The sequence below is a fragment of the Drosophila ananassae genome, chromosome XL (genome assembly GCF_017639315.1).
Source record: "Drosophila ananassae strain 14024-0371.13 chromosome XL, ASM1763931v2, whole genome shotgun sequence".
In the NCBI taxonomy this organism is placed as follows: domain Eukaryota; kingdom Metazoa; phylum Arthropoda; class Insecta; order Diptera; family Drosophilidae; genus Drosophila; species Drosophila ananassae.
The window spans coordinates 2,826,528-2,854,387 of NC_057931.1; the positions used below are offsets into that span (position 1 = coordinate 2,826,528).

General features: G+C 43.7%; 6 protein-coding genes across 9 annotated transcripts; 2 read left to right on the plus strand and 4 right to left on the minus strand.

Annotated features, from left to right (window-relative positions):
• Positions 1-2,076: 2,076 nt before the first annotated feature.
• On the minus strand, positions 2,077-7,892 carry LOC6503636 (sodium-dependent nutrient amino acid transporter 1). Its single transcript, XM_001963991.4, has 8 exons — positions 7,557-7,892; positions 5,005-5,188; positions 4,543-4,942; positions 3,747-4,488; positions 3,591-3,690; positions 3,346-3,522; positions 2,583-2,677; positions 2,077-2,518 (listed from the first exon to the last, which is right to left on the minus strand). The coding sequence occupies exons 1-8, from the start codon at positions 7,602-7,604 to the stop codon at positions 2,342-2,344; spliced, it is 1,923 nt and encodes a 640-aa protein (XP_001964027.1). The 5' UTR covers positions 7,605-7,892; the 3' UTR covers positions 2,077-2,341.
• A 2,114-nt stretch (positions 7,893-10,006) lies between these two features.
• LOC6503635 (A-kinase anchor protein 1, mitochondrial) lies at positions 10,007-18,626 on the minus strand. 2 transcript variants are annotated; one of them, XM_014905513.3, is made up of 5 exons: positions 18,208-18,626; positions 14,024-15,283; positions 13,284-13,674; positions 13,095-13,228; positions 10,007-12,930 (listed from the first exon to the last, which is right to left on the minus strand). In XM_014905513.3, the coding sequence occupies exons 2-5, from the start codon at positions 15,260-15,262 to the stop codon at positions 12,862-12,864; spliced, it is 1,833 nt and encodes a 610-aa protein (XP_014760999.1). In that variant the 5' UTR covers positions 15,263-15,283; positions 18,208-18,626; the 3' UTR covers positions 10,007-12,861. The 2 variants fall into 2 exon arrangements, with proteins under 2 accessions (XP_014760999.1, XP_014761000.1); XM_014905514.3 differs by lacking the exon at positions 18,208-18,626 and adding an exon at positions 16,205-16,469.
• Positions 18,627-19,160: 534 nt separating this feature from the next.
• LOC6504025 (5'-nucleotidase domain-containing protein 3) lies at positions 19,161-21,530 on the plus strand. 2 transcript variants are annotated; one of them, XM_001963993.4, is made up of 7 exons: positions 19,161-19,538; positions 19,663-20,066; positions 20,144-20,439; positions 20,511-20,697; positions 20,757-20,897; positions 20,959-21,110; positions 21,176-21,530. In XM_001963993.4, the coding sequence occupies exons 1-7, from the start codon at positions 19,247-19,249 to the stop codon at positions 21,378-21,380; spliced, it is 1,677 nt and encodes a 558-aa protein (XP_001964029.1). In that variant the 5' UTR covers positions 19,161-19,246; the 3' UTR covers positions 21,381-21,530. The 2 variants fall into 2 exon arrangements, with proteins under 2 accessions (XP_001964029.1, XP_014761159.1); XM_014905673.3 differs by having other exon boundaries at positions 19,321-19,489.
• Positions 21,531-22,124: 594 nt separating this feature from the next.
• LOC6504026 (60S ribosomal protein L36) lies at positions 22,125-23,108 on the plus strand. Of its 2 annotated transcripts, none has more exons than XM_001963994.4 (3): positions 22,125-22,237; positions 22,492-22,619; positions 22,689-23,108. In XM_001963994.4, exons 1-3 carry the CDS (start codon positions 22,141-22,143, stop codon positions 22,911-22,913), a joined length of 450 nt encoding a protein of 149 aa, XP_001964030.3. In that variant the 5' UTR covers positions 22,125-22,140; the 3' UTR covers positions 22,914-23,108. The 2 variants fall into 2 exon arrangements, with proteins under 2 accessions (XP_001964030.3, XP_044573091.1); XM_044717156.1 differs by lacking the exon at positions 22,125-22,237 and adding an exon at positions 22,396-22,413.
• Positions 22,963-25,467, minus strand: LOC6503634 (histone H4 transcription factor). Its single transcript, XM_001963995.4, has 3 exons — positions 24,602-25,467; positions 24,223-24,539; positions 22,963-24,164 (listed from the first exon to the last, which is right to left on the minus strand). The coding sequence occupies exons 1-3, from the start codon at positions 25,296-25,298 to the stop codon at positions 23,772-23,774; spliced, it is 1,407 nt and encodes a 468-aa protein (XP_001964031.1). The 5' UTR covers positions 25,299-25,467; the 3' UTR covers positions 22,963-23,771.
• A 229-nt stretch (positions 25,468-25,696) lies between these two features.
• On the minus strand, positions 25,697-27,800 carry LOC6503633 (FACT complex subunit SSRP1). Its single transcript, XM_001963996.4, has 3 exons — positions 27,598-27,800; positions 27,028-27,537; positions 25,697-26,964 (listed from the first exon to the last, which is right to left on the minus strand). Exons 1-3 carry the CDS (start codon positions 27,629-27,631, stop codon positions 26,288-26,290), a joined length of 1,221 nt encoding a protein of 406 aa, XP_001964032.1. The 5' UTR covers positions 27,632-27,800; the 3' UTR covers positions 25,697-26,287.
• Between the last annotated feature and the right edge of the window lie 60 nt (positions 27,801-27,860).

Below are 27,860 nucleotides of genomic sequence, written 5' to 3' on the forward strand. Positions count from 1 at the left end.
GACAAGGGGTACCATCATGATTTTTTGCAAAAATCGGCGAAAATTTTATTGTCCGATTTTTAAAAACTTTTGATGCAGATCGAAGGATAATGATGTCCTGGTTTCAAAACGACATCCCTTTCCAAAATCCGTAAAGAAATGGCCGAGATATGCGCTTCGAAAGTTCAGCCTTGGCGGCCGCAAATTTCTTAAAAATCGTATGGGAAAAAATCTGAAGCACCAGGCCAACAGAAACCAGCAGAAGGTGGACGAAATCAAGCAGTTCAAGCAGTGCAGTGACGTCAGAGCAATTATTTTTTCTGGTCATAAGGGGGGAGCGGGACAAACAGATCTGAATATGGCGGTATTTTGCCTCCCTTTCCCTCTAATGGTACATATTCTTCAACTTACTCTTGCTGAAAATTAAAAGAACGGTACCAAAATCCATGATGGCCGACTGTTCCCCAATCCCTGCCTCCCAATTTCCAGTCCAGAACGGTAATATTCACTTAATGATGGCAAAGTCAAAACGACTCACGTTGTTTTTTTGCGCGTGTCACGATTTGGGGCTCGCGTGAGTAAAAATGCATTGGATCGCATGGGGAATGGCGCATCGTGCCGGGATGGCGTGCCAAATGTCGTGCTAAATCACTTCTGCTCCCCCATCACTACAATAGCTTAATATATCTACCTGTCCCTCTCGATCGCAACATCCCTTTCCCCCCAATGGAGTTGGATGCAGTGATCCCCATCCCATAAGGTGCAAAGGGGGAATAGAGTGCCACCATAGCGATCTTCCTCCCTTTCCCACACATGGCAAACGTAGAAAAAATTGCATAGAACTGCTTGTTTTCGGCCACCTTCTGCAGGTTTCTGTTCGCCTGGTACTTCAAATCTGGCCACGGGTAAAATTGGCTGAAATCGAGCACAAATTTGATGGGGAGGGCATTTGAAAAATGAATTAAAAAAGGGTAATCGGTTAGGTTTTAATAATTAAAGTATATGTTTTTGTTAAATATAAATATCAAATTATTTATTTATATTTTTTTTAATTTTTAAATCGATTTCTAAATACCATAAATGTGAGCTTGAAAAGTGGCGATATTGCGCCGCCCAAAATGCTGCGCCAATTGCTTGAAAATCGTATGGCAGAAAATCTGAAGTACCAGGCGAACAGAAACCAGCAGAAGGTGGATTCCCACCACCCCCTCACCCTAGCTTCGACAGAAAAATTGTGCAATTGTCCCTTAACTGGCCCCATGGGCTTCGCATTCCCATGCAACTTGCTCAGGCGAGACTTGATTGTTAGGACATCAAACAATCACCTAACATTCTCCTTATTATTATTTTCGCATTTTTAATCCGATCTTCTCAATTGAATAAGTGTTTTGGGCGTTCCAATTGACAGTTTTGCATTTAACTTAAAATAAATATAGAAAATATTATGCTAAAGACAAGTGAAGGGTTAACGTGAGTATTCTGGCTTTAAATTGAAAACAACGGTACTCCGATCCATGATGGCCGACATTGCTCCAATCCCTGCGTTCTAATTTCCAGTCCAGAACGGTAATCTACACCTAATGATGGCAAAGTCAAAATGGCACACTTGGTTTTCCAGCGCGTGTCACGTTTTGGGGCTCGCGTGAGTGAAAATACATTGGATCGTATGGGGAATGGCGCATCGTGCCAAGATGGCGTGCCAAATGTCGTGCCAAATTACGTCCGCTGCCCCATCACTGTTGAAGCTTGTCTTGTCTACCTGTCCTCTTCTGTCCTCTTTATCTCGTTCCCCCCCATGGACCCTAAATGGGAGCCTTTATCCCTTTAGGTGGAAAGGGAGGCAGAGTGCGGCCGTTACCTTAGTGAAATAGATTTGTCTCCCTCCCCCCCTAGGTAGTAGAAAAAATAATTGCTCTGACGTCACAGGACTGCTTTCTCTGGCGAGCTTCTGCTGGTTTCTGTTCGCCTAGTACTTCAGATTTTCTGCCATAGGAATTTCACGGAATTGGCGCCGTCGTTTTTGAGGAGTTCACTGCTTGCACTGCTTGCAAAGCTCATCTTGCCCGATTGTCGATAGATTTTAAAAAGCGATGTCTCTCTTAGTTCTTTCGTTGTTAATAATAATTTATTTATTTCAGCTGAACTTTATCACATTAAAATATAACAAAAAAAAAGGGATGTACATAGATTAATATTTTTTATAGATATATAGATATAGGATGCGATGTATTCGTTCGAAGGATTTCTTCGCATTTTTGGATGGCTTCATAGAGGCTGACAATGGCATATAACTAGCAAATGGTTATAGTAATCGTAATCTCTGATATCCCCTCGATATCCCCATACTCTCCCATTGTAGTATTTAAATATTACTGCCGCAGAAATTGGTGATTTTTCGCCAGAAGAATCCCAGCTTGGAGGACTCTTTCTGGACGGCTCGTTGGGCGGCCTTTTGGCTTTTGAATATCTGCCATTCGCGCTTCACCTCGGCATTGGCAGGACCCCACTTTTCACTTGGTTTCAGCGATGCCATAATCGACTATAAAATAGATAGTTTCCATTTAAAATTTCAATAGCTTAATATATGTTGAGATCGAACTCACCGAACAGAAGGATCCTTCTCTGTGGCGGGAAACATACCAGAGACCCCACAACGGAAACTGGGCAGCTCCAATGCCGAACAAAAGCCAACCAGCCACTGAAAATAATAATATAGATTTTAATTATAATAAAATAGACATGCCCATCTCGAAAATAATGAGAATTGGAACCATGTTTTCAGTAAATTGTTTTGAATGGAAAATCTCTACTTTTGATTACCTTTTTAAGGATATCTTAACTATTTCCCAACCGATTAAAGGACGGAATACCATTTATGAATCAGGGTTCCTTTCCCCTTCGATCTGCATCAAAATATTTCGAATATGATACAAAAAAAAATTGAGCCAATTTTTGGTCAAAATCATGATGGTACCCCTTAAAAAATTTCCAAAAATGGGTCAAAATTTGGATTGCTAGATTTTTACAGAGAATGATTCTACTCTGATTTCTAAGATCGGGAAGGTATAACATTTCAGGATCTGCCAAGTATAAGCCGAGTTATGATAATTTTTCCTTTGAAAAAATCCAAAAATATAGAACATGTATTCAACATTTTTTATTTTTTCAAAATCTGAATTTTAGGTGCACTCTTTAGTAGATAATTTCAATATTTCCAAACCGATTGAATAACGGAATACCATTTATGAATCAGGGTTCCTATCCCCGTCGATCTGGATCAAAATATCGTAAGAATCGGAGAATAAAAATTTGACCCATTTTTTTGTCAAAAATCATGATGGATAAAAATAGGAATACATCACTTACCATTACCCGCTTCGGGGAAGTAGAGTTCACTGTACTTAATCGGCTCTATGGTGACCATGGAGTAAATGAATATAATGATCATCATCACCGGAGTGAAGAAGGACCAGCACATGCGCCAGTACAGTGAGACCCGGCGGTTGCACATGAACTCGATATCATCGCAGAAGTTTTGCAGGCCTAAGAGATAAGTTTTGAGATTAATAGGGTTCTTCTAGAGCTTATCAATAAGGAGTAGGAGTACCCACCATAGATCCAAACTATTCCAGCTAACTCGAAAATGGCCAAAATAAACACCACATAAGTGCCGCCATAAAAGTCGACAAGGGTCAGGATCCATTGGCCACCCTGTGGAGGATATAGAAGCTTAGAGCTTGAAAAGATTAGAGGAATAGCTAACCCACCGGCGTGACATAGACCAGTCCCATGAGGAAACCACACATAGAGGTGCCTAAAGCCACCTTCCAGTACTTCAGGCCCTTGAACTGATCACAGATGATGGTGACAATGGTGCTCTGGAGGGCCACAATCGATCCGATGCCCAGGACGAAGAGCATGAAGAAGAACAGGACGGAGAAGAGCTGGGGAACAGCCTGGAACTTGGATATGGCATCTGGATACGAGATGAAGGCCAGTCCCGTGCCGCTGCGCACCACATCCTGGATGTTCTCGATGTTCAGGTTATGGGCGAGATTCCCAAGGATCGCAAATATCGTTATTCCCCCGAGGAGACTCGTCAGGGTGTCCAGCGTCGTCACTATCATCGCATCCCTGTAGATCCCGTGATCGAATCGGTTGTACGAGGCGAACATGATGATGGGACCGGATCCCACGGCCAGCGAGAAGAAGCACTGCACCACCGCGTTCTTCCACACCGTGGGGTTGAGGAGCTCGCCCCACTGCGGCTGCAGGAAGAAGATGATACCGTCGCGAGCCCCCTCCAGTGTCACGGCCCGGATGAGCAGGACGAACAGGACCACGTAGGGGAAGAGGGCCAGGAAGTAGGCGGCCTTGCCGGAGCTCTTCACTCCGCGCATGATCACCAGGAAGATGACCACCCAGGAGGCGAGCAGGGCCAGGGTCAGTTTCCAGTCGGGGCTACCGATTCCGTCCGAGATGTCCAGCTTCTCCTTGATCACTACGTCTCTGGAAAGGGTGAATAATCATAATGATATTGTCCTCATAATCCACACCACTTACAGGAAGTAGATCTCGGAGCTGCTTTGCAACTTAACCGTCTCGTTGTCGGCCAATAAGCTGACGCCCCTGTTGCTGAAGGGGGTGGTGAGATTGCTGGCCAATGTGGAGGCGTTACTGGCCAGTCCGGTTATCAGGTTCTCCGTATACTCCGCGGGCCGAGAGTCCACACAGTTCTGCCAGTCCTCCCTACAGAAGGACCACGGCAACTCCGATTGGAAGGACACAAAGAGGTAGTACAGGGTCAGGGCCAGCAGCGATGAGTAGTAGGAGATGATGCAGATGGTTCCGAAGGCCTGGCCATAGCCCACGCCAACAAAGCCCGGGCAAATCGACCAGATTTTCACAGTTCCCTGGCTGGTGAACTGTCCCATTATCATTTCCAGGTAGTACATGGGCTTGCCTATGAAGGACACACAGTTTAAGAGATGATAATAGGACAGATATGGATATTAGGACACTCACCAATTAGGAACAGGACTATGATGTAGGGTATCAGGAAGGCACCGCCTCCGTTCTCGTAGGCTGTGAAGGGAAACCGCCAGACATTGCCCAGGCCCACGGACACCGAAATACAGGACATGAGGAACTCCAAGCCATTTCCCCAGTTCGTCCGCTCCGCCTTGGCCTTCTCCGTGTCCTCGGATTTCTGTCGGGGGAGATTAGGAAATTTCTTCATCAAATATTTGCGAATATGTGCTGTATAATCTGCATGCCAGATGCTATCTGTCTCCAATTCGGGGAATACACGATTTATGATCTGCAGTCCCCAAATTCCAGACACATGGCCAAATATTTAGCCAACCGTCCGAGGCTCTTGACATTTTTGTTGGTCAAACACAATAATATTTATATTTTTATTTGTATCAGCTTCCCCAATCTTATCACTCGGATTAGAATAGCAACTGGCTCTAGTAGGTTTTCCCATTTGTAATGTCTATAATTTAATTTAATGACGGGGGGGGGAGCCTCTCGTTTGAATCTCAGCCAAAAAACCGCCTTTAATCGCATCGATTGCAGTCATAATGGGCCTTTGTTGTAATTAGTTTGGCGCAAAACGCCAGTTAGTTCTATAAATACAAATTACATATTAAGTATACGCCGTGTGGCCGCCGATTTGCCCAAAGGGCATAACATGAAAAAACAATTTACATTTTCATACTAATATTACGAATTCTCCAATCAAATGCGATTCTACAAAAAAAAATAATTACACATCAAGTATACGCCGTGTTGCCATTATTAATTAAGTATACGCCGTGTTGCCATTTAAGCTTAAGGGCATAAAAATAGATTTAAATATGACACAAATGTACCTTTTGTTTAAATTCAGATTATGAGTAATAATGAGTAATAAAATAATAAAGGAGAATATTACACATTAAGTATACGCCGAGTTGCCGCTGGTATTCTTCATTCAAAGGCGGTTTCTTTTCTTAGAATTAAATCCCAGAGCCTCAAATAGAGTTTTTAATTTAAAAATGTTTCTCCTTGTGTAACAAATTGTTTAACAAAAACCACATTAGTCGTAATATTCGCATGGGAGTTCAACAATTGAATTCTATTTAATGACTCACTAGCAGTTCTAACTAAACTATTTAGCCTTCGAAAAAAAGCAACTATATCTGCCAAATAAACGTATTAATTACCTTTGTCATAATAATATATAATTTATTTTTTGTTCTGTAATTTAAAAGTTAATGATTGCTATTTGGACAATTCTATTTGCAGCCAGCTGTTTGCACAGCTTTTCGCTCTAAAGTTGAAACAAAAATGTTGTGTTTTTATCGGCGAAAGAGAGCGGCTTTTTTCAGAATTTTGTTTCAGAATGCTGGCCCCCAGAGAAAAAGCTGTTTCAATAATAATAAAAAATAATAATAATAGTCGGCAGCCAGCTGGGGGGAGAGCTGGGCCGCAAGTGAAAACGAAAATGCATCGCCGAGAGTACGAGTGCAAACAGAAATAAAAATAAAGTGACGACTATTTGGCAATAGCTGGAGGGGCATCTGTTTGCTTATCCGATCTATCTTGGCCAGGAGTTTCTGGGAAATTCCTACTCCTAGGCTATCTCTGATAGTTGCAAAATAAATTATGATTTAATGAAGGGAATACTGCTTCACTCGCTGCCAAGATGATTCATCTTGGCCTTAAAGAACGAGTTGGGAATTACCTTAAGTGCAGTTTAGGAATAAATTAAGACTATGCTGACCACATTTTAAAGCAGCTCTGGCTGGCAGCTAAGGTAGTGGGAAAAAGTAGGTTTTTTTCCAACCACTCAAGGGGAAACCCTCAAGTTGCAATCAAAATGAAATAAAAAGCATCTGGATGGTAGCAGTCGGGGGGGAAAACCCTCGAAACTATTACAATAGATGAGCTATTCAAATAAATACTTAATAGTGAAATATAAACAAAAGAGAAAACACTACAGCAGTTGTCAGTTATTTGCTCTAAAAACTGGTTTTGTTTTTGTATCACTTCGATAATGATATACGCATATAGTATATATAGTATATATAGTTTATGGTGTAGTGCCGGGTCTAGTCAGTCCGAATGGGCAACCTCCCTCGGTGGATATATGGCGGCACTTGTATCTACTATATGTTATTGGGCTCTAAATGGATAAATAGAGGCATGTACGCATGTACCACCAGATGATGTACTATTTATGTGGCAAGGACCGTGGGACCGTGGGATTGTAAACCTTATAAGATATGCATATAATATCCGCCTGACAAAGTATTTTCCTTACCAAAATCGCATTTTCGTTTGTCGGTCGATTAGACTGGCGTTAATTGCCTTACGGCCCACAATGATTATAAAATAAAACCATAAAGTATTATACGGTGTTATGGGGCACTGGGAGAAATTTCCTGATACGGCAGAGCCACTCTGTCACATGGGGCGTATACTTGACACACTGACTGTCTTCGGGCCATAATCTTACTTTTTTTTTCGGCCACTTGAGTCTCAAGTACCAATCTCATTAACTGATTTTCCTTCATTTATTTTTTACTTACTTCCGCAGCGTTATTGTTGTTGTGGTTGCCATTGGGTTTGAGTTCCATTTTCTTAATATTTATTTTTTATTTTTAATTTTAGTATAATATTATTTGCTTTTTATTGTTTCAAGTTTCGATTCAATAGCAATTGGTAATTATCACATAGCCCTTGGGCCTTCTAACTGCAACTCGTGTTGGTTATAATTATCTCTGGTTATTATGTTTTTTTTCAGACTTTTAATTTTTATAGAGTTTAAGTTAACGTTTTTTGTTTTTAAGTTGGCTTGGTGGTGCGGAAAGCGCGCTTGTGGTGCCGCGAATGCCACGGCTGGAACTGAGAATGCTCGCCGCTCGCTGGGCGCTTTAAGAACCGCCAAGGTACAAGTACAAGCAGGTAATAAGCGTGAAATTATTCACACCAACACACACACACACACCACCTAACACACCTGTACGCCACACAGCACTAAGCACACCTCCCCCGCACACACCACACACCGTACACCCCATGGATCTCTCGAATACATCTGGGGAAAAACTTTGGTGTCGTGCCTGAAACGATCCGAATGGTTTCTTCGTGCTGGAGATCTCTGGAGAAGATCGGCAACGGTGGTCTTCGGGGGGTTCCAAAAATTCCGAGAACCCCATAGGGTAGGTGCCAACACCACCCCCTCAAGAACCCACCCCTCCCTCTTTAGCCTCCAGAGGCTAAAAACATTTGTTGACAAAAGTACATTAAGAAAAGTTGCGAAATGTTATTTAAAAAAAAATGTGTTCTTGATTTTAATCATTTTTTTTTAGGGGGAAAATGGTTACAAAAAAAGGGGGAATTAGGGATAGTTTGTCCAAAAAAGGTTACTTTTGAAGTGCATTAAAAAATACTTTTTAAAAAAAGATTTATTCTTTTAAAAAAAAAAAGAAAAAGTGCATCATATTCTCTGAAAAAATAAACAAGGGGAGTTCTTTGGGGAATTAATTCGTTTTTAAAGCCTTTATATCTATTCTTAAAAAAAGAGTATTATTATTTTATTATTTATTCTAATATTTTATAATCTAAGCCCTTTGAATATCATAATTTTATAATTTAATAATGTATTCTTAATTCTAAAATTAATTATTTCTTAGCTAACAAAAAACCAAACAAACATCTATTTTCCTCCGTTTTTGAGTTGGAAAAACTAGTTAATAAAGCAAAATAAATAATGTAAATTACTCATTTTTTATTAGATAATAGTTACTGCTATTTGTTATGTAAATTTTGTAAAAGCTTTGTCGCCAGACTTTAAAATTAAGGGCCATATTTTTAAGCGAAAGCCAAATTAGTTACAAAATCAACTCATAAGACTTTTGTGTTTTGTGACTAATTAATTTTCCAAAACACTTTTAAGACTCTGAGCCCTCATATTTTCGTACAGTGTAAGAAAATACTATCCGAAGATATCTGATAAAATGCCAGATAAACAGATACAACAGATATTGAGATACAAAGAGATAGACCCCGTGGATACATAGATTTATCACCCGGGAGATAAATTCGATGCAGAGAGAGAAACTAAGAGATACTTTTGAGTGAAATTTTGGCAATCAAGTCAATCAACTGATTCATCATAGCCAGTGGACACTGTTCGGCGGGGCTACCAAGGAACCACTAGCCTCTAGATAAAACCCGAGCCGATCCCGGTCAGAAGGGGACCCTAAACGCTGGTCAGTAGTAGGCTCTATAAATACCAGTCCGATAGACGGGCTCGCAGACACTGTAAAATAAAAAAAAAAAATTAACAAAACCACTCTAATTTTACGAGCTTATCCGAAACCACCGACAGTGACTGGTCACTTTCCGATATAGATTAGGTCGCCGGACCATCGAGAGTGACCATCGAAAAGCTAATGCTGCGGGCCAGGGGCCAGGAATACTGGAATTCTAGACATAACCAATTAGGAATCGTTGGCCATAAAGCCAAGAAATGTTTTATGGGGTTCTCCAGGGTCCGGTCCGTCGATAAAGGAATTGGCAAATCTCACAGTGCCATAGTGCGACTGTGACGCACTCCATACCCTTAATTCGAGCGCCCATATAGAGTCTATATCTAGATATCAATTAGCGCCAGCTATCCGGCAATCTAGTCGCTATAATTCCTTTGATCGGGGCGATTTGAATCATGGTTCCCTGAAATCGAAATCTTTATAAATATATATTTGCTCCGATTATTGCGGATCGCAAACCGTATCGGTGGTAGGACGATGACTTCAGTGTTCTTTATCGATCCGGTTGAGAAAGCCCGCCAATGTCCGGACTCTTGCCACATATAGGTGCCAGTTTCAAAGGGGAATTACCTAATATTATTGTGTTTTATAGTCCTGGAAATCAATCACAGCCAGCACAATAAAATAATAAATGATACTATATTTAGGTTCCAGAGTCCTGAAAGAGAAACTCCCCCAATCATACACGATAGAAACTATAGCAGTTACTTTTCAATAATGTTTTATTTTAATGTACTTGCATTATATTTAGTTAATAACTAGTTTTTGTAAATTATTCTCACTTGAATGCGTCTATAAATTAAATCTTATTCGTAACTCTCATGTCTCTCTCAGCATTACTAGATAAGAAAAAAAAAAAAAGTAAATCAAGTACCACACACACAGGATGATATTCATTTCGACAAAGGACTCGACTCGACTCCATCCATTAAGTTTAGTTTAGTTTTAGGCTTTAGTTTCAATATGTGCTCTACATCATGTCGGTTGTGTCTGCGTTACATCTATATAAAATTAGTCAGTTAATCGGTTTATCAACAATTATTTCAGTACAAGTGACGAGTCTACAATGAAGTCGAGAAGGACACCGAGACCGAGACCGAGACCGAGAACCGAGTTGGCGAATACAATTTTGTTTATGACTCTTGGGACTAAAGTAAGCATCTGCATATGTATTTGAATAGAGGTAACCAATAACTATAATAATAATAATAATAATAATAATAATAATAAACATAAGTAAAGTTCCATAGGCTTAACTAGTTTTCTTTTTTTTCACTTAACCTTTTTTAACGCAAATTTCAATTAAATTTCTCGAAGGGGAAACATAAAAACAAAACATTTCTTTATACGAATTTGCACTACAGTGTGTGGGGGTGGTGTAGGATAACAATAATAAGGTTCAATTACTTTAAATTAGTCATAATTAGCAAATAAGGGTTAATTAATTACACACGAAAGATCTAAGAACAGGAAAAGAGTGTGCTTGTAATAATAATAATCATAATGATAATGATAGTCATAAGAGCAGAGTCTTCCAATTGACAGTATCGAAGATATATATTCCATAGTCTGTATATATGTATATATATGTATAATCATCACTTGTACGTTATATTTATTAACTAAATTACTGAATAGCCCACGATGAGAACAATGACGACGACTACTGAACTTTCAACTCAAATAATATTCTAATCTATCCGTTGTCTGCTGATTTAAAATATATATATATATATATATATATATATACCTTTTGCTTTTTAAATTAAAATCTTTTCTCTTCTCAACAAAAAATAAATATGTGTAATAACATGGTATTTGGGTTGGGGTGTTGGTGAATTATTTCATTGGTGTATAGTACTTTTAATATTGTTGGTGTGCTGTTTCTTATGTTGTTGTGTTTTGGTTCATTTGTGTGTTGTGTGTTGTGTGTTGTGTGCTGAACTTGGAACAAGACTTCCTACATCTCTTCCCCACTAGACACCCATAATTGGTAACTATAAGCGATGAACATCCTTCTGTCTAGACTCTAGAGAGTGTTTGTCTTGAAAGGCATTTGGAGGCTTCTCAACAATTATTGTTCGATTCTTGTCTTTTGCACACATCATCTACCATCTACCGCCTACCATCTAATATTAGCTGTCAAAAGGTTGCATTTGTGTTTGATTCTTTTATTTACAATGGGGATCGAGGGGAACACACAAATCTACATGTTATATGTTTGCTTGTTGCTTGGTTGCTTGGCTGCTTCTGACTAACAATGGCACACACGCATATATATACTATAATATATATATATTGAATTTTAACGTTTCATTTGTCTGCTTCTCGACTTTGAATATTTGTTTTAGGCATTTGTGGTGGCTCAGTGCTCCTCATCCTCGCTATCCTCCGGCTATTGCTTTTCGGTTCGAACTTCGAAGTAATCTTGTACTCGTCTCGGCTTAAAAGGCTGCTGAACGAAAGCTCCTGTCTCGACAAACTACACACAATCAGATATTGTTAAAATAATGACCGATCAAGAACTCCCCCTCCTCACAATTGTGTTTACAAAAATAATAGACCCTACACTATATATTTACATTGTTATCTCTTAGAAACCAACAGGCCAACAGAACATTTAAAATTTCCAAAATCTAAGCTTCCCTTCCTCGATTCCTATTCCTCCAATTCTTTACATGAACGACTGACTTTAATGGGTTAAGTAGTGGGCATAGTGGATAGCTAGTTTGGGGGGTGTATTTTTAGTTGCTTTTAGTTATTTGTCGAATTTCGTAAAATTTATAAAAAAAAATCTATTTACACTAGGTATGCCTACTTACAAACTGAGTATGATAATATCTTAAGCGGTCTGTTTGATGGCCCTACCAAAAAGCTAATAATGACTTCCCCCCCGGATCTCGCTCCGATGTCCTTCTGGTCCAAATCCTGGGCAGTCAACAAACAAACCATTGCCTCACATACATATATGCACGGGTGTGGGTGAGTGTATGAGCGTGTGTGTGTGTGTGTGTGTGTGTGTGTGTGTGTGTGTGTGTGTGTGTGTGTGTGTGTGTGTGTGTGTGTGTGTGGGTGGGTGTTAGTGGGCGATCTTAAACATATATGCGTGTGTGTATCTATCCTTTTTTTTGTATTTTTACTTTTTACTCTTTTTTATGTACGATTCAAGGGCTATCATCTCATTTATCCTTTTTCTAGGCTCAGTCGCAATTTTTCTTGTGATACAACTTAACGAACATAACGATTTGTGTGTGTCTTTGGGGGCCTTTGCGCTGGCGCTGGCGATTCGATCCATGATCCATGATCCACGATCCTTGATCCATGATCCTTGATCCTTGATCCACTACGCAATATTCGGCTGCCGGGGCACAAGACTCCAAGCAGTGTCCCTCCTTTCTTCTATGTTTCTTTTTCGCATCTCGCAGAGATTGGCTTGGTTTTTAGTTGTTGCTGGTTCGAGTGTTGATTGCTGCTTAAGTTCGCTCTTTTGGGGTCTTGTTTGTATATAGATATATAGATAGTTCTGCTTGATTGCTAGTTGAGTTGTTCACGAAGGCTGTTAGTCACGAATCTCCACCCACTTGGCGAGATTTCGGGCGACCAGTTCCTTATTGATAAAGATAACATTCTGGAATGAAAGTTGGAGGGGATTAGAAAAGGTGTTTCTTTTATTCGGAAAACAGCTTTTGCTGATGACTCTGTCGCTCTCTCGCTCTGTAGCGGCTATCCTCCGTCCCACTCTAATCGGTGATAAGACCACCCCCTCACCCCCTCCATTCATAACATACTCACATTGGGACCTAGGGAAGCGAATAAATAGACTTCTGGTATGTTGTGACTATTATAGCCGGCGACTTGTGCTTGCAAGACAATGCCTTTGGTAAGTTGGTTGAGGATCTCGGCCGCCTCGATGGACCAGTTATCACCTGGAAGAGCAATCCCTCAAGATCATGGTCATAACTGACAAAGGCAAGTACTCACCGATCGGCTCCACGTTGGACAGTATACACTCGGTGGCCTGGAAGGGCACGGACATGAAGTCGGCGCGTATCTGGCGCAGAAGACTGAAGCCGACGTTCATGTAGCCGCCAAAGTCAAGGAACCTGACCACACAGCGCTCCTCGTCCTCGGGATCAACGTCAACGATCTGGACGCGATACCATACTCCGTTGATGGGGATCACGCACACGGCGCTGATCTCAAGGCTGGGCAACGGGGGGGCCTCCATCGTGGAGTAGCTATCGTACAGCTGCTTCTGCAGCATGGGCAGCGATGGGTGCGAGGGGTGGAGCGGGTGCTGGACGAAGAAGTGCGACCCGGACAGTACCGCACTCACCACCACGTCGTTGTTGATGCCCTCGATCAGTTTCAGCTGCGGGAGGAGGTTACAAGGTAGTTTTCAGATCGTATTCAGATGGGATTATCTTTTTTAAAGAGGGAGGAGGTCTAGGTCTATGGTCTAGACCCCCAGAGACATAAACTCGCGGCTTGCGCCGACACGACAGGAACAGTGGCCCACATATGGGATGCCCCGGGCACACCCATACGTGGGACGCACTTAGAGAGCCACTTACAGCTCTCTCGGTATTGCCCAGGAGGTGGGGAATACTGCGGCAACATCATGGACGCAACGAATGCCATGTCGTGTCGGCGTCACCGGCTCGAGCTCGAGATCGAGATCGGGATCTGGCCATCCCAACGGGTCATCCCACACCACTCACTTGTAGGTTGTTGAGGCTTTCTGTCGAAAGAGGAACTATGGTCTGCGGCAGGGCAAAGTGGATGCGTTGCATCGTAAAGTTTGGATACCGCTTGGAGGGCAGGCGCTGGCGGATCATCGCCAGGGCGGCGTCGATCTCGCTGTCGGTGCCCTCGATGGTGCAGATGCGCACCTTGGCCGAGTACGGATTCTTGCTGAGCACCACATTGGCCAGGGTCTTCGACTTGATCTGGTTGATGAACATGCGCTTCCGGCCGTACAGCTGGCCGATCAGACTGTTGGGGAAGAGGAACTCGTAGCTGGTCTTTGCCCGTGTCGCCTCCGATCGCGGCAGGCTGGATCCCTTGCCGGAGTCGCCCGACTGGACGCTGCAGATGCTAAGCGAGGGGCTGGCCGCGTCCACGTTGCGCTTCTGGTTTGTGTTCCCATTGCTGTCCACGTCCAGTTCGGTCTGTTGCTGCTGCTGCTGCTGCTGCTCGTCCACCTGCTCCTTCTGCTGGGCCAGCTGCTCCTCCTTCTTGGCCGGCACCACCACCTCGGACTTGGGCTCACAGTTGTTGTTCTGCTCACACTCGCTGCCGGCAGTTGTCGGGGCGGTGGTGGTGTAGTTGGTGTCCAGAAACGAGTTCTCCGGCGATATTTTGGGGGTGCGGGTGGCCTTGATCACCACCGGCTCGACGGTCTTGCTGTTGGTCTTGCGCTTGTGGAAGGAGACCCGGTTGTTCACCGAGTCGGGGAGGTCGCGCGGCGAGGACAGGTTCTCGAAGTCCTCGTCGATGGAGCAGAGCTTCTTGTGTTCGGCGTCCTGGATCTTCGACTTGAGCATCTCGGAGTCGATCTGCTGCTGGTGCTTGCCGGGCGGGGTGCGTCCGTTGCTCTGGATCTTGATGGGCGCCGACTTGCCGTACAGCATCGTGTTGGGGCTCTCCCGCTCGTCACTGCCGCTACCGCTGCCGCTGCCACTGCCACCGCTGCTGATGCTCCCGTTGGCTATAGTCCCGTTGATGTTCATCGATTTGGTGGCCGGCTGGGGCAGCTTGCCGTTCTGAAGGACGCCGTTGGCCTTGCGCGGCTCCCCGACCGTCTCCTCAACGGGGGCGGCCTGGGCGTAGGGTGTGCCGTTGTCCTCGTCATCGGGCTTGTCTAAACGATTTTTATTTCTACGCCGAAACCAAAAGACGCCGAGTATAAATGCTACACCGGGCAGTGACAGGTAGAGTAGAGGACGACCGGATACCATTTTCGCTGAATATTGAAGGATCTGCAATGGAGTAGAGTGGGATTCTCGTTAAAAAGTATTAAGTATTAAGTATCTCACAATGTTTCTGATTTATATTGTATATATATTTTTTAGAATATTATATTCCTCTCCGGAGGAACGAAAGTATATGTCGAGTTGGGAGCTCAAGTTTGAATGAGAGTTTTGGGAGGCGAAATCATAGGCTTGTTTCAAAAGCAATCCCAAGGTGTTCCTTGATCCTCAAATATTTTCGGCTTCAAACTCGAAATATATTCTATTTTCCGATCAATGTCCAGCGAGATGTGCCGATAGGGTCCTCGGGACTATATATTTTGTTTATAATTCTGCGATTATAAACAATTATTCAAAGTGATAAGGTGATAAGTTAGACCCAAAAATAGCCATGGAACGAAAGAGTCTAGCAACTAGTTGGTCTTGGGTGAAAAAAAGGGTACTTTCTCGAGTTGTTTTTTGGGGCATCACGAGACCCTCCGTGCATGCGGGCATCAGCAGGCCAGTGTGTTTGGTTCTTGGTTCTTGGCTTTTTCCTTTCCGATTTCTGAACTTTTGCGTATTTATAGAATTAAATAAAAAAAATACGTAAATATAGAAAACAAAAATGTCGAGCGGCCCCTTCGGAGAGCCAACAAATTTGAATGCCACGCGGAAGCGAAGAGAGCCGATAGTGGATCGTGGGGGGATCAGATGGAGAGCGCCTGCGCTCTCAGAGCAGACCATGGAGAGAGCTCTCTCTCTATCTCACCTGAGAGTGGCTAGAACTCAGAGAGTGGCAGAGTGGGAGAGTGGGAGAGTGGGAGAGAAAGCAAACCGTTACGTTTGGCCAAAAGCAAAAAACGCCAAAAGTTACGAAATCATTACAAAACAAAACCAAAAGTTATGAAGACTGGGGGGTACTAGGGACTAAAAAGACAAATTCTTTACCTCTTCGATTATCGATCTGAAACTACTGTTATTCACAATCGTATTTTTCGTTCGTTTTGGTTTTTTTTTGTTTTTTATCTACAAGATTTGGAAATATTTGGAAGTGGATGTGGATGTCTTTGGAAACTAGTTTGTGGCGTTTTTTATTCGGCTTTTATTTGTATTTTATTCGGTTTCGTTTATTTGGCTTTTGCTTTGAATTCGAAATGCCGGCGAAATGGATCGATCGATCGAATATGTATCGACTGCTCGGTTTACAAAGGGAAACTACTTTGCCGCCACATCTAATTGCCATTTCTTCGGACGTTTTCGCTCCTCCTCCTCCTTTCCGAAGAAAAAAATAAAATTAAATAAAATAAAACAAATTAGAGAAGCTGCGTGGTGGCAAAAAGTTTTTTTTAGCGCCTCCCCCCTTTTTCCACCCACACAAAAAAAAACACAACTGCGAGAGAACAGAACGAGAACAAAGAAATCCATCCACACACTGAGATCTATTCGCTGCAAATTCTGAATTATGAAAAAGATATTTTTCACCCGTTTATACCCCGTTTGGGCCCACTGTGGCGAGGTCCCAGAGGTCCTCCTGTTTAGGGGACAGATGATAAGGCCTGGCGGGCTAGGGCTACACTGGGGAAAACCCGAGTAGAACAAACAAACAAACTGTTTTTGGAAGACGGTTGCCAGACAGGTGTTTCTCCAGGTGTAACGGGGGGAGGGAGTGCTGGGTGGCAGGGCCAGGGCCCCAATGCCAGACAGCTGTGGTGTTTCCTAATCATGGATCGTGAAACCGGGTGACGGGAATTTGTTCACCAGTCGCTTGATTTTTTTATTTTTTTTTTTTATTCAAATGTCGTAAGTACGCGTCGTAGGCTTGTTTATGCGTGGTCATGTCCGTGCGTGTCTGTGCGTGTGTCTGTTTGTGTGTGTGTGTGTGTGTGTGTGGGCAAACAAACATGTTAAAGCATGTTTTTCTTTCGGCGACTTTGAACTTGTATTGTTTTTGTTATTATTGTTGCCACAAACTTGATTTTTTTCATGAATAAAGAAATATTCCAAAGGGTTGAGGGGTGGGGGTTGGTGGAAGGGGGAAGGGGAGGTTAAAGTTTTGAAATTTTGCCTTGGCGGCCGTTATCACAAGAGAGCACATGCGGTGGTGAGCATAAGAGAGCGGAGAGCATCAATAACAACAACAACAACAACAACAATAACAACAACCAGGTGCAACAGCAACAGCAGCAACAACAACAACATGGATTGCCAGCTAGCCGAAATTCTCAGTTTTTATAATCTTGGCAACGTGGTTTCCGATCATATGGTCGCCAGCTAAATCGGTGGAGCGGGTTGTATAATCGGGGGTATTTATATGTATATATATGCACTGCATATCCATTGTTGTTTGGCGTTATATGGGAGTGGCACATGGCTCCTTTTCCCCCCCACAACACACACACACACAGACACACACACACACCCATGTAGTTATGCTCTCCTTTTGCGCCTTGTTTTTTATTTATTATTATTTTGTTTTGGAGCGATAACAGCACGCCGATGGATAGATGGATGGGTGAAAGCTGTAGGAATAATACAAAAAATACACATTTCTTCTAGTGTGACTCACAGAAACCATAGATATATGCGCATGTATATGCAGCAGCTATGCTATCATTGTGTAATACTGCTCCCGATTTCCTACCGATTCTCCGGAACGTCAAGACCAACAACAACAACAAGTAGAATAAACACTCAAACAAAAAGTTATGAAAAAAAAGTAGTAGTATGTGGGTGGGGGAGGCGGCTTCTGGTTGCAGGATAACTTGTGGAACCGCAACAGAAATAACAAAAAGGAGCCGATTTATTTGTATTTTTTGTTTTGGCCACACGCTTTGTGCTTTGTCTTTTGCATGCTTTGTGCTTTTCGGTTTCTCCGCCTCCGCCTCCGCCAGCGCCTCCGCGGCTGGCTGCTGCCTTTTGTACTAGGTTATGTTCCGCGTGTTTCGTCTTACCTTTTGGAACCGCTTTGGTAACTTATTATGCTGCTTGTTTTTATTAATTTTCAAGTACGTGTGGCTCAGTGTTCTTTTGCGTAACGATTTGCACTATTTTCACCGCTTTTCGCCGCTTAAATTACGAAAAATTGACTCCACGAATAAAACACGTGTCTACGTTCCACCTTTATTTTACGTTATTTTACGTTACATGGCCGGCGTTCCCAGTGTTGCCACCACTGCCACGTTTGCGCTGTTTTGGATTTTGCGCGATACAGAGTTGCGTTTTTTTTCTTGATAAATAACTCAGTTAAGATTTGTTTGCTGTCAATGGGTTTGTAAACGAATGCCGAATATGTTTTTAAGACCCTAATTGCGCTACAAAATATGGTTATGTACCTTATGATATTTGGTTAATCGATGACTTGACAACTATCGATAGACTATTTTATTTGAAATTGTTTATTAACTCATAAAACACAAAATAAAATAACATTTAACATAAATATCGGCATAATTAATAAAATAAAACATAATTTAGCCTTAAAACCTTAAAAAAATTATTGAAATATCGTAGGAGAAACGGTCACACATAAAATCACAAATATCGATAACTGTAGAATTTGAATTTTAAATTATTTTTATTTTAAAATACTGTATGAAATAAAGTAATAAATAACATATTTTTGTAAGAAATATAATTATATTTAGTTAATCTATGAAACCTTTATAAAATAGTAGAAAATAATAATGTATTCTTTAAGTTTGAAATACTATCAGATTTAGATGGAATACTTTAAATATTTAAGAAATTCGAGTGATTTGTTGAATGAAATGAATGCTATTTTCAATTAAGAGTCTTAAATGATCAATTCCGTTTGGTTTTTGGGTTATTTAAAGTTTTAAATATTATGTTTCAGCTAATTTGAGCCCCAACTGCGAATCAGTATTTTCCGTTACATGGTCACTCCACCACATCCCCCAATTGGCCCCCCACTCCGCCCCCACATAGTGTACATAACAAACGGACTTAATTGGCAATTGGCTATCGAGTTAAATGTGCGCGGCAGGCAGTCCCATCGTCAGTGCACTCTTAAGGCAGAATGTGCTCCTGCGAGGCGTTAACGCCATCCGAGGATCCACATCCACGGTGGTCAGAACCAGGTCCAACTCAAAAATCCACTGGCAGTCCCGCTCTTTTTCGTCGGACGCTGGAGCGGCCGTTACTGGGGCTTCAGCCTCCGCTTCCGCTTCCGCTCCAGATGCTTCCGATCCCGCTCAGATCTCGCACCCGAAAACAGTGAGTGATTACCAAGAGCTCTACCAAGCCACCAAAAAGAAGTTCCAATGTAAGCCTCAACCAGTCGCAGGCATATGCATATGCGTAGTACGTGTGCACATTCTATTAATATCCGAACGTCGACTAGTCGTCCCATTTCACGCCCACATTCTCCCGTCCTCTGACATTTTCAGCCAAGAAGCTGCCCGTCGATGTTCATCCGGACGCGGTGTTCGCCTGCAACGAACTGGACCTGAGCGAGGTGCAGGTGTATGGCTTCGATTACGACTACACGCTGGCCTGCTACAAGCCCGATCTGGAGGATCTGCTCTACAACCTGGCACGCGAGATGCTGGTGAAACGGTTCCGCTACCCGGAGGACATCCTGGAACTGGAGTACGAGCCGAACTTTGCGGTCCGTGGACTGCACTACGATGTGGAGAAGGGTCTGCTCGTCAAGCTGGACAGCTTCCTGCAGCTCCAGTTGGGCTCGGTGTATCGCGGCCGGACCAAAGTGGAGGCGGACGAGGTGCTGAAGCTCTACCACAACCGATTGCTGCCCATTGCCTATGTCGAGGGGCCCAACAACAGCTACCGAGTTTGTATCTTATCTGCCCCCATGGAATATCAATCATTGATTTATGATCTGATGGCTTCCTACTGTTTCGTTTACAGCACAACACCAACTCGAAAATGGTTCAGCTGGCCGACCTGTTTTCCGTACCTGAAATGTGCCTCTTGTGCAATGTAATCGAATATTTCGAGCGTAATCGCATCGACTACAATCCGGAGATTGTTTTCCATGACACCAGGACCGCCATGGGCTCCTGCCATCCCATAATGCACGGCAAGGTGATGTTGAACACCGAAAAGTATATTGAACGCAATCCCAAGCTGGTCAAGTATTTCGAAAAGCTTCAACAAGCTGGCAAGAATCTCTTTCTGGTCACAAACAGTCCCTACTCCTTTGTGTAAGAGTCCATTCTTTCTCGTTTCTGTCATTGGAATTAAGATTTAAGGTTTATTCTGTTTACTTCTTCAGAAACTGCGGCATGTCCTGGCTGGTGGGTCCTCATTGGAGGGAGTTCTTCGATGTGGTCATTGTCCAGGCTCGTAAGCCCAAGTTCTTCACGGACGAATCTCGACCCATACGCCTCTTTGACGAACGTACTCAGTCCCATTTGTGGGACAGAGTCTTTAAGCTGGAAAAGGGAAAAATCTACTACGAGGTAACAGGAGATGCCTTCGTTTTTGTTGCTTAATTATTGATTTTTTTTGGGTCCTTCAGGGTTCGGTGCGACAGCTGCAGGAGCTTAAAGGATGGCGCGGCCACTCCGTGCTCTACTTTGGCGATCATCCCTACAGCGACTTGGCGGACGTCACTCTGAAGCACAGTTGGCGCACAGGAGCCATCATTAGCGAACTGGCGGTAAGGAGCTCCTTGAAATATCTAAGGATTCCCTCCTAAACCATATTGTACAAATTTTTAGCATGAGATCGAGACCCTGAACCGTGTCGACTTCAAAATGAGCGCCAACTGGCTGCAAATGCTGACCCAACTCATCGAGGAGACCCAGGACGATGAGAGCGAAGCTGCCCAAACTTGCCTGAGAGATTGGATGGACGAGAGGGATCAGTTGCGGTACGAAACGTTGGAATATGTCGCATTCCTCTATTAATAGGCCTTCTCTACTAATCTTTTTGCAGAAACAAAACCAAAAACGTGTTCAACGAGCAGTTTGGTAGTGTTTTCCGCACCTATCACAATCCCACGTACTTCTCGAGACGCCTATTTCGCTTTGCCGACATCTACACCAGCGACATTACGAACCTGCTCAAGTTCTCCACCACCCACACCTTTTATCCCCGACGGGGCGTGATGCCCCACGAATATGCCTCCCACTTTATTTAAATGGACGCCCGTTAGGAAGATGCTCAGATTAGTTTTTAAGTAAAAAAGTGCCAGTGTTGATTGCTTGTAGCTCGAAACTAGTGAATTTATAGCCTGTATATCGTTATTTACATTGTTGCTCAATAAAATCGTTGTAATAGTTCAAGAAAACCACTTTTCTAGTCTCTGGAACTCGTATTTATCGAATTGTCTGCCTTGAATGGAAATCTACAGGTCTGGGGGTATTTATTCTGAATAATTTGTTCACTTTTCACAATTATCGACAGTTGGCTGTCTTCTAATCGTATTTGTGGAATCTCTACTCGAGTGTTGTGCAAATAATTTAAAAATTAAACAAATAAGCAGCTGCAATCGGATATTCTTTGAAGAGATAACACAATTTATCAAATAAAATGATTTCAGCAACCATAAAACCACTAAAATGCTCACAAAAATATAAATATTTTTTAAACTAAGTGTAAAATTCTGATTTTTGATCAATAAAAGCTATAATCTTCATTTTTTTAACTATTAAAAAAAGGCGCCTAAAAAATACCATCAATATATAAACATACAAAGTTTCATTCATACACTATAGGAATAGATTTATATGCCATAGATTTATAGGAAAATCACTTATTTAGTTTAAACAACCCATTAATTTTAATGGAAACTTAAAAACAAAATATAAAAAATACTGAAAATATATCGATGGCTGTCAACTATCGATATCTGTAGGGTGGCAACCCTAGTGAAAAAGTATGACCAGCTATCGGTTGGAATGGCCGATAATTTAATGCAGCCCTGGTCAAGTTTTTTGTGCCATAAACCCGCAAACCGAGCTGGTCTCTTTCTTTTTAACCTCACGACTTTGCAAGGTACGTACGCTCCACGTGGATCTCCCTGAATTAACAAAATAATGCAATAAAATAGCCGAAAATAAGTCGGGAAACCTTATTGGCATTGTCAGCAGTCATTGATTTGTGCGTTTTGCGAAAATTTCCAGTTGCGGAAACCAAAATATAGTGTTCGGGATTATAGTTGACAAATCAATGTACGCATGAAAATGGCGGCGCAAATGGAGCTTGAATTGGCAAACTTACTAACTTACATTATGTTTCACTTCTTCCAGAGACAATGGCGGTGCGTTACGAGCTGTGCATCGGCCTCAACAAGGGCCACAAGACCACCAAGGTCAAGAATGTGAAATACACCGGTGACAAGAAAGTTAAGGGTCTGAGGGGTTCCCGCTTGAAGAACGTAAGTAAACTAATTCCTTATGTTTATTAAATTAATTACTTATCCAAATGTGTTTTTCGCCTTTTACAGATCCAGACCCGTCACACCAAGTTCATGCGCGATCTGGTGCGTGAGGTGGTGGGCCATGCTCCCTACGAGAAGCGCACCATGGAGTTGCTGAAGGTGTCCAAGGATAAGCGTGCTCTGAAGTTCCTGAAGCGCCGCTTGGGCACACACATCCGTGCCAAGAGGAAGCGTGAGGAGCTGTCCAACATCCTCACCCAGCTGAGGAAGGCCCAGACCCACGCCAAGTAAACGGATTCGCAGATCGCAAGATGATGCACCACGACGGCAAACAAAAGGATTGTGCGACGCTCGCGTGCGATGTACCGACATTTGCCTGCCGCCCATATTTTTTTTGTTGTTTTTGTGCATAATCACTATCCAAATTACTTGGGAGCAAGTCGAAGCGTCCCAGAATTAAACAAAAAACATTTAAAAACCCTTAAAGCACATGTGTTTATTTTTTTCAAGTGTTTAACCTCACAAAAAAACGATGGCGAAGCTATCTCCGTGGTGTAAATGGCAAAAATATTGCTTATTTTGTTCAGAACAGACGGCAGCTAGTTCCGGAAAAAGTGAAAATTTAGAGAGGAGGAAGGAAGTCGCTGCTGCCTGCCTAGCTTGCGTTTCTGGCAACACTTTTGGCAATCTTCAATCTTTAACATGAAAATTGAATAGAAAATAGGGGCATTCCTGGTTGCTAGCTAGATTTATTTATTTACTTTCGGCTTAAACAATAAAGTTGCTACTGGAAACTGTCAGATCGCTTAGGAATAGTATCAAATGGATATGAAATATGAAATGAAGAGGGATCTCCAACACTAAATGCCAAACATAATCTCTAGTACATTCACTAACACACAGTGGCAGACACAATCTCGTTTTTGGGAGGCTAGTGGGGATATGATCGTAAAACAGTGGACAACAGTGGATGCTCTTAACGATATACACTTTAAAACTGCGCCACGGTCATGGCAAAAGGATGCTCTCCCTTAAGACTAACTTAATCTAGGTTTCGCTAATGCTGATAAAGCCAGTCAGTTGTCGGCTCAGGATTGTATGGGGCACGAGATCAGATTTCTTTTGGACTCCTGCTGCCGTTGCTCTTCCTCACAGATCCTCCGATAAGCTGGGCAGCGAGATCACCACTTCGCCTACCAACTGCGCCTCATTGGGATCGTTCGACACGATGATTCGTTCATATTCTCCGTTCGTGGGGTCCACGATCTCGAAACAGGTACCAACTACGGGCTTCGGGCCGTCATCCTCCAGCTGCGGCGACAGGATCTGCTGGGTGACCTCCAGGCTCTCGATGCGCGTCGTCTCCAGGCGGTAGAAGCCGTTCTCGTCCACCCGGTAGGTGAAGCGCTTGTGGCCCGACGGTAATCGGAAGCCGTGCTTCTTGATCAGATGAGCGCTGAGGGATTTGCCGCTCTTGAAGAATCTCTCGCAGCAATGGCATGCATACAGGATGGGGTTGTTGCCGTGCACCTCCAGGAAGTGCTGTAGAAGATTTATGTATAAATAAAGACACAAGTATAAGTATTTTCTTCCAATTTACCCGACGCATTTGGGTGTAGGTGCGCACAGAGTACTCGCAGTCCGGGTGCTCGCACTGATGCACCGTCTTCGAGTGGACGATCTGGACGTGCTTGGCCAGATCCGACTCCCTGACGCAGCGCGTATCGCACTCGCTGCACTTCAGGGGCTTGTCCTTCAGGTGGCGGTAGCGAATGTGGGTGGTCAGCGAGCCGGCGGAGCTGCAGGTCATGTCGCACATGGTGCACTTGTAGCAGTTGACATGGCGGACCACATGGCTCTTGAGCAGCTTCTTGGTGGCAAAGAACTTGAAGCACTGCGCGCACTGAAAGCTGTTGGCTGCGGAGGGAAAGACAAGAGTTAGTTACGCCTTAAAGTCGAACCTGATGCGCCCAACTCACTGTTGTTTTCCGGCTGGCGGCGCAGATGGTCGAACAGAGTGGTCTTCGTGCGAAATAGCTCGCCGCAGTGGAAGCAGGCCACCTGCTTCTTGTTCGAGTGGGTGCTGATGTGCTCGATCAGGCGATATTTGTTGCCCATCTGCTTGTGGCACATGGTCCAGTTGCACTGCGTCTTGGGACGTTCGTCGTCGGGCGTCTTCTGTATGTCGTACTCGAAGAGAGCGTGCTTAACAATGTGATCCTGGAACTCTACAATGGACACGAACTCACGCTCGCAGTCCGTCCACCCGCAGAGAAAATTCTGACCAAGATGGGGCAGCTTCTCGGCTTGGCGCGGGGGCGCCGTACAGGCGGGTATCTCCGGATGAAGATCACACTCCAGCTTGCCCTGTAGCAGGAGATGCATGTAGTAGCCGTGGTAGTACGAGTGCCGTTCAAACTCCTCCAGACACAGCGTCTGGTAATCGCAAGAGTTCCAGCTGCAGCAGTGTATTTGCTCCACTTCCGGGTCCTCCTGCGCCACTTGGCGGGCATACTCCTCCAGGTGCTGTGCAATGTGTGTGTTCAGATTCCATTCCCCGCCGCAAATCTCCTGGCAACCAATCCATCCGCACATCAGCTGCATTTCGGCGGGCTTCTTTCGTTTGCTGGCGGGCAGGGCGTATGTGGGCGGTGGCGGGGGCTGGGGAGTCATCATTGCGGTGTCCTTAAGTGAAGCCAATGTCCGTTTTGGCTATATCTAAAATCCCTGGCCAGATTTTGGGCGGTTTCTCTGGAAAATACACAGATTTCTTGGGAGCCTAAATTAGTGATGGCACAAGAGCCGTTGCAGGCTTCCATATCGCGGTGTGGGTGCTACGATACCTATCGATAGCAGCATCTATTCCAAATATTATTCCAGGATCATAGGATTTACTTCAGATTTTCTGGCGTTTAATAGTTACATTTATAATTATTTAAATATTGGAAAGACAAAAAACTTGAGTTAAAATCATTTTTATCATCGTGGACCCATAGATTCATTTTGAAACAACCCAAACTTTAAAAATATTACTTTTAGTCTTAAATTTATAATAAAAACATCTCTTTTTGTAGAAAATTTTTTAATTATTGGATATATTCACAAACTTTCTTTTGAAGATTAATCATTGTTTCAAGAAATAAATGGTTACATGGGAGATTATAGTTTTTAAAATGGAACCGGTTTATATACAAAAAAATGTATTTCTAATATTTTAAAATATAAACTATCGATTTATCATTGATTAAAACGCGAAAATATAAAATAAAATAATTTTTCTGTAGTTTCTTTTTTTTCTAATTTCAAGTTTTTAAAAATATTGAAAAAGTAGGATTTATAGTATTGGAAAAAAGTGAATAACATTATACATATATTTCCCTAGTTCGATAATCAACTAAAAGTCTGGATACTGTCCTTAAGAAGTGTAGAATAAATATAAGTAGAAATATAACCGATTTGAAGATGATTTTTTGTTCTTATCAAAGATAGTGGTTGGTCTTAAGCCTATGGATACTATATGGAGGAGAGACACTGTTGTTTCGGTATTCCTTTCGCTAATTCATATTTTACAAATACCGTTTCGTACCGCGGAAGCACAGCTGCCTGGCAAAGCTGGTAGATCCGATCCCGCCCTGCTATTTAATAAATATATTTATGCGTTATCCTTACAGTCCCGGCATCACGTAGGCGATGTTATCCAGCGTGGCGGCAAGATTCCTGCTCAGCTGCACCTTGTTCTCCAGCCCCGGTATCTGGGTGGTCATACAGAGAAGCGGGCCCATCGAGCAGAGAAGGCTGTCCAGGAGAACCGACAAGCTGCCGGAGAGTGCCACATGGCCGTTGTGCTTCTTCAGCCGCTCCCCGATCACCGTCAGACTCTCCCCAAGGAGCTTCAGGTGAGCTGCCGCATCGATCACCTCGATGCTGGTTTGTTGCGCCGCAGCCGCTGCATTCTCCTGCTGGAGGGAGATCCGGCTGAGCGTCTCAGTCTCGCTAACTGCTTGGTTACTCCTGCCACTTCGTGTGCTGATGCGCCTCGTGTTCTGTGATGTGCTCGATTCTAGAGCGGCGGCCGTGGCAGCCGACTGCTGTCGGTCGGCGGCCAATTTCTTGGTGCGACTTGTCGTCGCCCTGTTCTGGAAGCTCGTCTCGTGTTGGATGCCTGAGCCACTCTGGCTGGCACTGCCGTTGCTGGCCATCTGGGTGGGAGTAGTTGGGCTGGCTGGGTCCCGTGACTTGGCCCTCGTAGCCTGCAGCTTGGCCTTGCGCTTCCAGGCGTTCTTCTCACGGTTGGAGACGTTCGCCCACATCTCACTGAGCTTTCTGGCCACGTTGGAGAAGTCTGGAGGAGGATAAGAAGGTGTTCGATACGATTCTATTGAAAATCTTGCATATTTCAGCTTACCCAAGTCCTGGAGGTCCTTTTTTCGGACCTCTCTGGCCCACAAGCTGTAGGCGGTGAAGCGCTGCTTGACCTTCTCCTTGTCCTTGCCGCCGGGCGACCTGGCATCCTTCACAGGACGTCGCCTGCTGGCACTGGCCGCCTTCTCGCGCATGTAGAGACTTTGGCGCACCGGCGACTCCTGATTAGTGGCCTCCGCCTCCACGCCGTCGACCAGGTCCTGCACCAGGTTGTCTATCTCGTCATCGGAGTTCAGGATGGCTGCGGCTGTCAGGAGAGGAGCATCGGACTCGGAGATGTTGGGTTCCTCGAAGATTCCCATCTCCTGATCGCTGGGTTCGAGCTCTCTCATGGCATTTGATGGCCGCCCGCGACCCGGATATCGGGCCGGTTGGCGACCGGTACTCTGGCGGCGCGTCCGCTTCTCGATCTCCTCGGGCGACTCGAAATCCAGCAGCTTGGAGGACTTTTTGCGTACGCGACCGCTGCGCGAAACGCCCGTCACCTGAAAGTCTAATAAGAATTCGTTTCGGTTACCCTGAGATGCTGCATTGAGCTGTTTTTGGGACTCACCCTTGGCCACCAGGTTCGAGGTGGGGGACTCCATGTTGGGATCGCGCTGTGGAAGCTGGGGATTCGGTGGTTTCGCTAGATTCTAGATTCGGGGGTATTACAACAACGACGCAAATGGGGACGCAGCAAACAGCTGTTTGGTGTGGCCAGGTGCTGGGAATTCCGCTACTTTACCGTCAGTTCTGAAGACAGTTATAAGCTTTGCTCTTTTTAAATTGAAAATTAAATATTTTGCGTGTAAAACTATGAGGATATAATATGTA

Coding starts and splice junctions, on each gene's coding strand:
- LOC6503636 (XM_001963991.4), bottom strand. CDS start 7,604: ATGGAACTCAAACCCAATGGCAACCACAACAACAATAACGCTGCGGAA. Junction 4,489..4,542: donor AGCTCCGAGATCTACTTCCT/GTAAGTGGTGTG, acceptor CACCCTTTCCAG/AGACGTAGTGATCAAGGAGA. Junction 2,678..3,345: donor CTTCCCCGAAGCGGGTAATG/GTAAGTGATGTA, acceptor TATTATTTTCAG/TGGCTGGTTGGCTTTTGTTC.
- LOC6503635 (XM_014905513.3), bottom strand. CDS start 15,262: ATGGTATCCGGTCGTCCTCTACTCTACCTGTCACTGCCCGGTGTAGCA. Junction 13,675..14,023: donor AAAGCCTCAACAACCTACAA/GTGAGTGGTGTG, acceptor CTCCTCCCGCAG/CTGAAACTGATCGAGGGCAT. Junction 12,931..13,094: donor TCGCTTCCCTAGGTCCCAAT/GTGAGTATGTTA, acceptor CTTTCATTCCAG/AATGTTATCTTTATCAATAA.
- LOC6504025 (XM_001963993.4), top strand. CDS start 19,247: ATGTGCGCGGCAGGCAGTCCCATCGTCAGTGCACTCTTAAGGCAGAAT. Junction 20,067..20,143: donor GGCCCAACAACAGCTACCGA/GTTTGTATCTTA, acceptor TTTCGTTTACAG/CACAACACCAACTCGAAAAT. Junction 20,698..20,756: donor AGGGAAAAATCTACTACGAG/GTAACAGGAGAT, acceptor TGGGTCCTTCAG/GGTTCGGTGCGACAGCTGCA.
- LOC6504026 (XM_001963994.4), top strand. CDS start 22,141: ATGGCCGATAATTTAATGCAGCCCTGGTCAAGTTTTTTGTGCCATAAA. Junction 22,238..22,491: donor TAACCTCACGACTTTGCAAG/GTACGTACGCTC, acceptor CACTTCTTCCAG/AGACAATGGCGGTGCGTTAC. Junction 22,620..22,688: donor GGGGTTCCCGCTTGAAGAAC/GTAAGTAAACTA, acceptor CGCCTTTTACAG/ATCCAGACCCGTCACACCAA.
- LOC6503634 (XM_001963995.4), bottom strand. CDS start 25,298: ATGATGACTCCCCAGCCCCCGCCACCGCCCACATACGCCCTGCCCGCC. Junction 24,540..24,601: donor CCGCCAGCCGGAAAACAACA/GTGAGTTGGGCG, acceptor TTCCCTCCGCAG/CCAACAGCTTTCAGTGCGCG. Junction 24,165..24,222: donor CCTACACCCAAATGCGTCGG/GTAAATTGGAAG, acceptor AATCTTCTACAG/CACTTCCTGGAGGTGCACGG.
- LOC6503633 (XM_001963996.4), bottom strand. CDS start 27,631: ATGGAGTCCCCCACCTCGAACCTGGTGGCCAAGG. Junction 27,538..27,597: donor CTCGAACCTGGTGGCCAAGG/GTGAGTCCCAAA, acceptor AATTCTTATTAG/ACTTTCAGGTGACGGGCGTT. Junction 26,965..27,027: donor AAAGGACCTCCAGGACTTGG/GTAAGCTGAAAT, acceptor ATCCTCCTCCAG/ACTTCTCCAACGTGGCCAGA.